This window comes from Sinocyclocheilus rhinocerous, unplaced genomic scaffold, assembly GCF_001515625.1.
Source record: "Sinocyclocheilus rhinocerous isolate Xijiao unplaced genomic scaffold, SAMN03320098_v1.1 scaffold478, whole genome shotgun sequence".
Classification (NCBI taxonomy): domain Eukaryota; kingdom Metazoa; phylum Chordata; class Actinopteri; order Cypriniformes; family Cyprinidae; genus Sinocyclocheilus; species Sinocyclocheilus rhinocerous.
This window is the reverse complement of record NW_015651483.1, coordinates 1,878,685-1,889,911: the sequence shown is the minus strand read 5'-3', so window position 1 is coordinate 1,889,911 and position 11,227 is coordinate 1,878,685. Positions and strand designations below refer to the sequence as shown.

The window sequence follows — 11,227 nt, the reverse complement described above, 5'->3', positions numbered from 1 at the left end:
AAGATGCAGCATACATGCAGCATGAGTAGTTTTTAATCTAAATTAGACTGTATAATTTCGAAATTTGAAGCAAAAACAGAATGATCTGACTTTAGTTTTGTGAAACTATTCTACATAAAACATATCTGAACGAAACAGCAGACGAGTTGAATGAGACGCAGATGCACTCTCTGCCAGCAGGTGGCGCTTATGAACAGCAATGATACAGTGTTTCCTGGGTTACCGCTGTAAACAAAGCAGAGCTGCGCTTATGAACTCTAATATGCATCGTTCAGAGGCAAGATGAAAAGAAAATACCACAAAAACTTTTTTAAAGATAGTCAGTTCCCCTCAGAGATACATTAGGGCCTTTCGCACCGCTTTAGTTCCAGAACTAAATGGACAGTACTAAAGTACTGGGACGATTTTGCGCGAACTATTTCCCAGCACCATTTAAAGGGTTGCATTCGCACCGACAGTGTGTACTAAGAACCGGTCGACAGCGACGTCATTTGTGCGCGGCGTTCAACAACGAAAACAAATAAGAACAACATTAACAACAGGAGGATGGAGGACGCTGTGATCGGAGCTGTGTTTTTGTTGTGTCTCGCGGGTTTTACAATAATGGAGATGGAAAGTCACCGTATACTTAAAGCGATTGAAAGAACGGAAAGGAGGACTGGCAGTGCTACATTTGCTACAAGTGCCTGCACTTCAGCGTCCGTCCATCTATCGCTGTTCTCCATACTTGCGAAATAAGTTGACACAATGTTTACAGTATGTTTACACGGCGTTTTAAATCATGGCGGGTGAGGGCGTTTTCGTACGCGTTTGGCCAATCATTGTCTACTTACGTCACGATTAGTACCATTTGTGCTGGTTAGACCCTGCTCCGGAGTAGGAGCTAATTTGGTTCTCGAAAAAGGCAGTCCGGTACTAAAATCGCTCCCAGTTCCGGCGGTGCGAAAACGCCAAAAAGTGGGTAGTTCCACAATTAGTTCTGGTACTATGAAAAGGTTCCTGCGGTGCGAAAGGGCCTATTCATATAAACTCCTACTCCAATTGTATCTTGAATTGTATGGCATCTCAACCGATTTGAATCGATTTTCAACCGGCTCGCAGTTAATCGTTACATCCCTAGTCCATTATCAATCGCTGTTTACGTTGAATGTAATAAAATCAGAAGAAGCATTCTCGCGTTTTGATGCTTCACTGGTTATTTTTTGTCACACAGGCTATTTGTCCGGTCAGAGTCGGACAAGTAAAATTCTCGAGCCATTAAGTAAACTTGCATTAACCCATTTTAAACTAGCTAGGAGGCTGGGCAGCTAAATGTAGCATGCAGTAACTAAAGCGGGGGAAAAATCTGTCTGTCCAATGATTGTAAACAGTCACTATAGGTCCGTCAGACTGGAGAAATTTTTGCAGAATTGGGACTGAAAATATTTAAGACCCATCGAATCTGAATTTAAGACATTTTAAGACTTTTTAAGGCCTTTTATTAGGAAAACTTTATTTAAGACATTTTAAGACTTAAGGACCCGCGGCCACCCTGTTTTAAATTAAAACACTGATGAATAATTTTGTGATATTCCCAAATTAAATGGTACCGAAAATATTTAAGACCCATCGAATCTGAATTTAAGACATTTAAGACTTTTTAAGGCCTTTTATTAGGAAAACTTTATTTAAGACATTTTAAGACTTAAGGACCCGCGGCCACCCTGTTTTAAATTAAAACACTGATGAATAATTTTGTGATATTCCCAAATTAAACGTTTATTTTGTTGGGATGTCGTGAAAACATCCAATGAAATTACAAAATGCTTCTAAAATGACTCTCAGAGCAGCTCTGGAGTAGGCTTGCCGCGATAGATGGTGCTGACAGTGTTAAGCCTCAACACCGGTTACGTCACTTGCCCACCGCGTCACCGACCCCCACCGTCGTTTAGATTTTTTCTAGTAATAAAAATCATTTAGTTCAGTAAAAGAGCAGACACTACAATTAATAACTGAACGCGGATGCTCAATGCAGCGTGCCGAACGACAGTCGCATCACAGATCAGATTTCGTTTCTCCAGTGAGGAGAGTGAGTCGAGCTGACTGACAAGAAGAGTGAGGTGAGACAGAAAAGACAATGGCGGATGATTTAGTTTTGAAACAAAATGCAAAAGCGCCTGTTTGGCAATATTTTGGATTTTGAAAAGCCTGTTGACTTTTGCCTTTTATCTAAGGTGATTTTGGAAGTTTTTTTTTTAAACATTCGTTTCTTTTTTAATTGGTTTCACATTGTTTGCTGATTTTTACTTTATTTAAACTGTGTCATTTATTTATTTTATTTGACATTTGTTTTGCTAATAAACGTTCTACGTTTCTTATTTATTTGGTTATATATTATACATGTTTACTTAGCCTATTTCCAGTTTTGTATACCTATTTAAACTTTAAGTTATTTGTTATTTTATATTAGGCGGCTTGCCCTATAGCATGGTGTATTTTTATTTGTTTTGTTAATAAAAGTTCTATGTTTTATATATACGCTAAAGTGAGTTTGACATTGTATTTTGTTGTTGCATTCAAGCAATTGACGCCGAACTGCCGCTAATTCGAAAGTGAAAGTAAAATGCGCACAGCGCTTTTAAGCTATTTAAAAGCGAAGGAAAGCGAGGAAAAGAGGGAAATTTCAAACAATTGCTTTACTCCATATTGCCGCTATTTGAAAGTTAAAGTAAAATGCGCCTTGCCGCTTTTAAAAGCTATTTAAAAGCGAAGGAAAGCGTACTTTAAAAGCCGACATCTGGGCACATTTCGGCTTTTATGAACAACCTGGTAAGCATGACCTGGAGAAGACACACGCTGTGTGTAAATCACTTCCCACACAAATAAAATATGCAGGGGGTAATGCCACTAACTTGAGAAACCACGTCAGGTTCAGTTCATATATCTCACTGCTTGATTTATTGACAAAATTGTATACATTAAGTAAAATTGAAAATTGAGGATGCAGTGCATCGACCGGTATTACCGGTGTTGTCACACGTCGATTAACCGGTGGGAAAATTTCCTCACCGTCACAACCCTACTCTGGAGATGAACTTCATGTGTTTATATACTCATATAGTGAGACAGCAGACACTAGAAACATGCTTGAGTAAACTCAGACAAAACCGGGCCGCTCTTTTACATACAGACATGTAGAACAGGCAGACTTCATATTTAAACAGCTTTTATATTAACAGACACTAGTCCATATCATGACATAAGTGCTGCCCTACTTTTGATTTTTATTAATCCAAAATTAGCCACATTTTCTGAAATTCCACATTATACACATTTTTTGTTCCCACTTTTTCATTGTATTGACCACTCATTATATATCACTGACACACCATCAGGACTCCGCACTAATTTCACACAGGCCTAATCATCACTAGTCAGTCTATGGTTTCCTAATAGTGTCACCTCCCTTCCAAAACACGTCTGCCAAAAGCATTACACAACAACCATTCAGCCTTGTCAAACCCGCACGTCATCCAACAGCACTTTATTATGGAATGCCAATCCTGCCACTGTGATCGCGTGCATTTGCTGAAGCTCCCGAAAGCGTGCTTTCTTATGCGCGCTGTTTTTTAGGTTTCACTTTCATTTTTCTGATTTATGAATTAATGAATATTTCGTTTTATAGAATGGGTATTCGTTATGTTCGTATATTGCTTATGACGAAAATTCATTAGCCTAGCCTATTTGTTATGAAGTTGATTTAAAATTCTTCATAACAAATTTTAAGAAGAAGTTAAAAGTTAAGAAAGAATGAAATTAGCCTACAGATGAGGACGATTCGGTATCGGTTCAGTAATAGACCATAACCGATTATAACGTACTGATGCTTTTCTGACATCATTTGTCGCATACGTGCTTTGTTGCGGTAGCATATAATGGCGGAGGGAGGCGAGATGCGAGTGCGAGTAATTAAAAATGCTCCAGCTACTTTAAAAGCCGACATCTGGGCACATTTCGGCTTTTACGAACAACCTGGTAAGCATGACCTGGAGAAGACACACGCTGTGTGTAAATCACTTCCCACACAAATAAAATATGCAGGGGGTAATGCCACTAACTTGAGAAACCACGTCAGGTTCAGTTCATATATCTCAAGAAGGGCGTGTTTTACCTCAGGAATAGCAATCGAGCCAGAGTAGGCGAGGGGTAAGCGTTGAGGCCACAGTGACACCTTGTGGTGCAGAAACGAAGTACAAGAAGTGTAAGCCTACATGATGCGCCGATAATTGTAATCGAACCGAACCGTGAGACCAGTGTAGGTTCACACTAACCAAGAGTGTGTTAAAACAGACTTTTGATATGAAACAAAAGCAGTTGCAGCTTTATTTACCCATGGTATGCCTTATGAAAAGAAAATTAAAACATTCAACCCGATTTCCAGAAAATACAGCGCTATATAACGTGTATCACCTTTCAACCTAAAAATACAAAGACGTGATTTTTGGTCCACATCATCCAAGCCTACTTGAAAGTCAGGCAGTTTATTCATTGTAAAATATATTTAGCAACTTGATTGAAATCCTCGTAGTTAGAAAAACACTGCTCTCTTTGCCAAACACACATGCATATCATCCGATTAGTTATATCTAGTAGTATATTTTAAAATGTTCATTCCCCAAATAGCTACAACAAAGTTGCAACAAACTGCTTTTCAGCACTGATAAAAACCAATGGTTGAAGTAACATTGATACATATTTAAAGGGCTTTTCCATACAGGCTGAAGTCAGGTCTGACTGCACTGACCCACATGGTCATTTCAAATCACAGCACTTAGTTTTCAGCTCTGACTGCGGTTGACCAACAGGTCAAAGAATCCATGAGGGAAACAGCGAAAGAAACACTGCAACAGTTGAGCAATATATCAGACTCAGTGGCCTCATATCAGACAAGCTTTACACATAACTAATACTGTTTATCCCAGGGTTTCTGCAGGTTTCGCAAAGGTAGATGTAAGAGTTTTTAAGATTTAAGAAACGCTGTATTAGCAATGCTTTAAAGTTTGAAAATACAACTTCCAACATGTCTCTATTACTTTTTAATTCTTTTATTAGAAGAAAAAATTAAAATGTATGGCTTTTTGTCATCCACTAGTCTATGAAAATAATTTTTACTGTACCCTCTGATCACACTGCAAAAAAAAGCAATGCTTATTCTCAGCATTTTGTCTCCTTTTCCAGATTCTTAAATCAAAACACATTTACTTGGGAAGCAAAATTGCACAAAATAAAAAAGTCTTGTTTTGTGAGAAATTGAGGCGTACAAGAGTTTATGATTAAACCAAATATTTGCCAATGGGCTCAGAAAAATCAACTTAATTTATTGGAAAAACAAGTTTTCATACCCCGTTGACAATATTTGCTTGCTTTAAACATAAACGTTGTTACATTTATCAGAAAACAGGACTTAAAGACATTTTAATTTTGAGGATATTTCGATAATTGTATTGAGGAAAATGTTCATTTTTTGAAGCACATGCACATTTAATGCCATCATTTCATGATTTTCTGTTTCAATTCAAGACCTTTTTAGTCCTCAATTTGTGGAATAGTGAATTAAGATCTCGTTAAGACCCGCAGAGAGCTTGTATCATAATCCAGACAAATAATAATTTGAGACCTGTGGGAATGCAGACTCCAAGCACACAAAAGTGAATTCATATTCACATGCTAATAAACAGCAGCTCCTCACAGTCGGTTTAATTTAACCCAGTAATACTGGTCAATATTAGCTTCACTGCAGAGATAATATAACATGACACTCGATGATTCAACAAACCGACATGAAAATCATCAGTCACACGTTTCCTGCTATTGCTTAACAGTTAGTAAGACAGACATTCGTTTAATAATTGATCAGGAGGAAGAACACTCCATTGGCTGAATGCTTCCCTATCAACACGCAAATAAAAGCAGAGTAAACTCTAACAAGTCATGCATTTAAATGCAATCTACGACACCCATCCCCCAAGCTCCTTCAACTTCTGCTGGCACGTGAATGAATGCCTCTGCTGAATTCGTTCGTAACCTGCTAATGCATGCATAAAGAACGCAACGTTAACAGAAAATATCTTGACATCCTCGTCAGGTGTTGCATGCGCATGCACAACAGGTAATGCATGCTTATGCAGAGGCGATAAAGGCGTGCGCCCGCCTTTCCCTCCGGTTTTTGACAGCCCCGGTGGTTCCGCCTCAAGCAGCCGTGCGATTCATCCCAAATACATGCGTTTCATAATCATACCTCACTTTCCACGACATCGTGATACGCAGGCGGAGGATCAAACCCTCCGGTGCCCGTGCGCCCGCTGTTCTCGCCGTCTCCGCTGAGGCCGGAGCCCGGGGAAGGGCCGCTTTCCATCGGCTCGTAGCCGTATCCGAGTCCCGGGCTTTCGTTGGTGAGCAGCGCGACAGCCTCGTTGATGTCGTTTTTGGCCAGGCGCAGGGCTTTTCGGATGGCCACCGGGTCTGGGAAACCCATGCATAACAGCGTGGTCATATGCTGCTCCTCCTCTGTCTCCATCATGGAAGTGTGTCGATGATCCGGGCTTCAGTAAGGGGACACATAGCACAGGCATCCGGCTGTGCACGCCGCCATGTTTACAGTCGGTGGTGCTGCTGGTATCCTGTCACGATGGATTCCCGTCACAGGCAGCGGGCTGAGAAGCGGGCCACGCCAGGCCTGTGAAGCGGGCGACGCCAATAGATCGCTAGGTGGGTGTAGACGGGAATACTTTTCAAAATAAAGGTCAAATAAAAAACCGCATTCATACTACTACTATTACTACTACTACTACTACACATAAATAACACTAGAAGAAAAATGCATGTATATAAAAATAATGAGATTTAAAAATAAAACAATACGGAGCAATACAATTAAATTAATAATACAGAAAAGTAAATACATATATGTATATATATGTATTTATTTATATTTATACTAATTTTCACACACATATGAATGATCAGGGATATATTATATTATATATTATATCCCTGATCAAATTCATATGTGTGTGAAAATTAGTCAAATATGACTCAATATGTACTATATTATAAATAGTACAGTTTCTACAATAGTACAATACAAAAGTATAATATAATGCATTTTTAAGCAGATTATTTATTGATCAGTTATTTATTAGTTTATTTGATCAGCTTATTGTGCATCACATGACTGGGTTTGAATTTAATTACATTTAATTTCAAATTAATTATCTCGACTCTATCTCTCTCTCTATATATAATGTAATATATGTATTTATATTATTTATATTTATATGTATATTAATTTTCACACACATATGAATGATCGGGGATATTGTGCATCACATGAATGGGTTTGAATTTAAATAAATTTAATTTGAAATTAATTATCTCGACTTTCTCGCGCTCTCTCTCTCTCTCTCTCTCTCTATATATATATATAGATAGATAGATAGATAGATAGATGGATAGATGGCATTTAGAATCCACACAAAAATACATGAAATAATCATTATTTTGAAATGCACTCGGCCAGAAATACACTTCATAGAAGCTCATTGTTCTTTGCTTCACTCTTTTTAAATTAGCAGAGTTGTCATGCAGCCCCACCCATATCTGTATATGAAACGTGTTTTTTGACCTATACTTTATTAATTATAACCCTTAATGATACACCTTTAGATTTCACATCTCGTATTTAGGAACTGTAGCCTATCTGACATGCATGTCAAAAAGAATATTACATACAAAAGAAGCAAGAGTATCGAATCTGACTACTTTATCATTTTTAACATATTCTCGTAACGCTTCATAAAAAAAGTCTTATATCAGTTTCGTTTCACCAGAATTAAAACACGATTCGGTTTTATTTCCCTGCATAAGTCACGTGAAACTGGTTGGTCATGTGATCATGTGATGTGAAAATGGCAGCTTCGGGGGACGAGGCCGCGGCGATGGAGAGCGTCAGTAAAGCATCGGTTCCCCCGACCGACCTCAACCTCACCGCCGAGCCCGAGCACAAGAGAGATGCGGCCACAAACGATGCGACGGAGAACCAAAAAGCCAAAAGACCCAGTAATAACAGTAAGCTGCTTTTGTAAACAGACCAGCCTGTGTGCAAGTCACTGCAACTTCATCTATTACGATTCTCTTAGCTTTCCAGTGCTGCTGTTGGTCCTGTTGTGTTTGTGTCTTATTTTTGGGTTAATGCAACCTGTTTTGGGCTATTTGACTTGTCCTGTTTCCAAAGAGAATGATGCGTTTTGTGTACATTTGTAACTAGACTGTGTCTTAAAACCCAGTAAGCGTTGCACTTTTGGGCATCAAATACATTTAGTGCTTAAAAATTAAGCCTAGGTAGGCAGCTCACTAGTTTTCAGTACACTAGAAGTGTTTGCTGTCTGTAACAGATGACGGAGGAGTGGAGACAGCAGAGGAGGCCACTGAACCCGCTGAACCTGATATCAATGAGCTCTGCAGAGACATGTTTGACAAAATGGCAGTTTTCTTACAGGGAGAGCTCACCGGTAATGATAATAAAAGAACAACAATTATTATATTTCTCTCTCTTTCAGTTTATATATAGACTTATAGAACTAACTGTGTGTAATATTTGTTCCGTTTACTCAGCAACCTGTGAGGACTACAAACTCCTGGAGAACATGAACAAACTCACCAGTCTGAAGTACATGGAGATGAAGGACATATCCATCAACATCAGCCGCAATCTACAAGATCTCAATCAGAAATGTGAGAAATGGGGCAGCAATATATAAAATCAGCCAATGTATGTTTTGTTAATATAACATTGTTCAAAGTACACAGTGTTCAAAGTACACTTATGTTAGTGTTTTATTAACATTGCAAGCGTTTATTTTGTGATTTGCTAATAAGTGAGTATTGAAGCCATATATTGATCATCTTAAATTATGTTCTCATTTTTGGCGTTAGATGCCAGTTTGCAGCCTTATCTGGATCAGATTAACCAGATCGAGGAGCAGGTTACGGCTCTGGAACAGGCTGCTTATAAACTAGACACATATTCAAAGAAACTGGGTGAGTACAAAAATCAACAACTCTCTTTTTGACTGTTTTATTATTTGCTTTTATACAGTTCAAATTAATTTAATTACAAATTATGAAGGACACCATTAGGCTTGTCTGAAGTCTGAACTGTGAATTATTTTGATTGAACCTACCCTAAATGTACTGAAAACAAAAGATGAGTTGATTGTCGTGACAATAGGTTGATGCAGTGATTGTATTTTTGTAGGCCAACCCAAAGTTAGCATCATCTTGATTCCTTTGACAAAAAAAAAACAGTAGGATTTTTCCCTTGGCATTTGGATTATTGCAGAAAATAAGCTCTGTGACCAACAAAAGTTTATGATTCTTGCACATTTTGTTCGTCATAATAATCTTCACAAATGAACACCATTTTTACCAATTCTGAAGTCTAAATACAATTAACAGAAGCTGAATATAGGCTATTGGAACAGTTTGCAAGAGCACGACTATAAACTATACAAGGCTATACAAGTGGACTAGTATGTAGATAAGTTTAACTCTTTGATTTGATGTTAATGTTACCAAATGCTTTTTTCAAGACAAGCTGTAGAAAAACACACACACACACAAGTGGTTATTACTGGTGTATTTTACGCTGTAGAATAAAACATGAAAATATCTTGAGCTTGTGTTCACCACAGACCTTATTTCAAGCATTTAACTAAACACCCGGTCAAAAAAACCCATTGACTTCAGGATGATGGATCCAGAAGTGCTAAAATGCAGAAATATGCAATATATGCAGAAATATGCACCTCTGCCCTGTCTGAAAGAGAGAATCATGATGCAACACAACTAGTTGATTTCTTATCACAATCAATACAGCCATCTGCTCTGTTGCCGCCCACTTCAGATGACCCACACACACAGCATTTCTATTTTTGGTGTGCTGTTCAGCTACGTTTATTACAGTTTTACTGTTGCAGTTCATCTGAAATCAAATCATTTATCATATGTATTGATTGAAAAGTACTGTATTGACCATCATTCAGAGCCATCTTATTATATTTCAAGTTTTTGGCCTACTAATTTATGAATCACTGAACAATTGATTAAATGGACATTAGATGGTGCTATAAGACCAAATAAATGCTCTGGTTCCTCTTTTGTTATAGAAGTGAGCTCATTTTGTGAGATTAATATAATACTCCGATGTGTAACTGAACTACTCTCAGTATTTCACTTGTGTAATTGTTTGTGTGTTTATTCACAGAGGCCAAGTTTAAGAAACTGGAGAAGCGGTGAAAATGACTAGGAACTCCTGCAAAGTAGTCATTCTCAAATTATATCTGCAAGTCTCTGAGATTTTTGTTTGTTTTATGCACTAAACAATCTTCAAACCGATATCACATACACTATGGCAGTGTCATAATCTCTGAGTATACATTGTGCAGCAAGTAACCTTAGGTACATAATATCGAATGCTCATTTATTGATCAGACGCTACACAGGCTAGACTGCAAAGGGCAGGAGTGTAGAGTTTGACATGCTTTCTGACCAACTCCTGATTTCAAAATACACATTTAAGATTCAAAAAAGCATGAATACAGATAAACCTGTACAGTGTATTTAAAATAGCTTGTTACAGTATATGTCGTTAAAGATGATTTACACATCATTTCTGTTAAATAGTGTTTTTTTCCCCTTTTTTCTGTACGTTTGCAGTTGAAAAAAAGCTAATGTTTTGTTGAACATTTGTATTATTAATTATTTTCAAAATCTTAACTAACCTAACTAAAATGTCATTTTGTGAACTTATGGAATTAAAAAAAAAGAAGTGTGAAGTGAATGTTATTACATATTTTAATATGGTGCAGTTAACAAACGTACCTCACATTTTATACCGCTGCATTTGTGCAATTATGATTATTTGCAGCTGCTGTTAGATGATATAGTCATGCAAACGAACAAATGCAGTTCTTCTTATGTTTTGTTTTATAATATCTATGAATTGCTGTGATTCAAACCTCTCTCTTCATATCCACCAGAGGGCATACGAAGCCCACACATAGTCTGACTCAATCTTTAACCTGAATTTGACTAGAAGCCACAGTGAAAGATCCAGAGCCATGTATGGTGAGGCGCTCATCCACATTGATAGTGGCCAATGTATCATATGTTCAGGCTCCAATGTCAG

The 11,227-nt window shown here is 37.8% G+C and overlaps 2 protein-coding genes across 3 annotated transcripts in view; one reads left to right on the top strand and one right to left on the bottom strand.

The window, feature by feature from the left end:
- The window catches only part of usp24 (ubiquitin specific peptidase 24), a 75,341-nt gene extending 68,624 nt beyond the window's left edge, over positions 1–6,717 (bottom strand). Inside the window, exon 1 of the mRNA XM_016518263.1 lies at positions 6,278–6,717. Within this exon, the coding sequence (XP_016373749.1) occupies positions 6,278–6,559 (282 nt within the window). The 5' untranslated portion in view covers positions 6,560–6,717. The remainder of the gene's footprint in view (positions 1–6,277) is intronic.
- A 1,131-nt stretch (positions 6,718–7,848) lies between these two features.
- bloc1s2 (biogenesis of lysosomal organelles complex-1, subunit 2) lies at positions 7,849–10,748 on the top strand. 2 transcript variants are annotated; one of them, XM_016518261.1, is made up of 5 exons: positions 7,849–8,106; positions 8,433–8,549; positions 8,653–8,772; positions 8,974–9,078; positions 9,732–9,766. In XM_016518261.1, exons 1-5 carry the CDS (start codon positions 7,947–7,949, stop codon positions 9,749–9,751), a joined length of 522 nt encoding a protein of 173 aa, XP_016373747.1. In that variant the 5' UTR covers positions 7,849–7,946; the 3' UTR covers positions 9,752–9,766. The 2 variants fall into 2 exon arrangements, with proteins under 2 accessions (XP_016373747.1, XP_016373746.1); XM_016518260.1 differs by lacking the exon at positions 9,732–9,766 and adding an exon at positions 10,304–10,748 and having other exon boundaries at positions 7,851–8,106.
- The last annotated feature ends 479 nt before the right edge of the window (positions 10,749–11,227 follow it).

What these genes read in the sequence shown, in the direction of transcription:
- bloc1s2 (XM_016518260.1), top strand. Translation starts at nt 7,947, where the DNA reads ATGGCAGCTTCGGGGGACGAGGCCGCGGCGATGGAGAGCGTCAGTAAA. An exon ending in CAAAAGACCCAGTAATAACA is followed by an intron (nt 8,107 to 8,432) that starts GTAAGCTGCTTT and finishes TGTCTGTAACAG; the next exon opens with ATGACGGAGGAGTGGAGACA. An exon ending in CTTACAGGGAGAGCTCACCG is followed by an intron (nt 8,550 to 8,652) that starts GTAATGATAATA and finishes CCGTTTACTCAG; the next exon opens with CAACCTGTGAGGACTACAAA.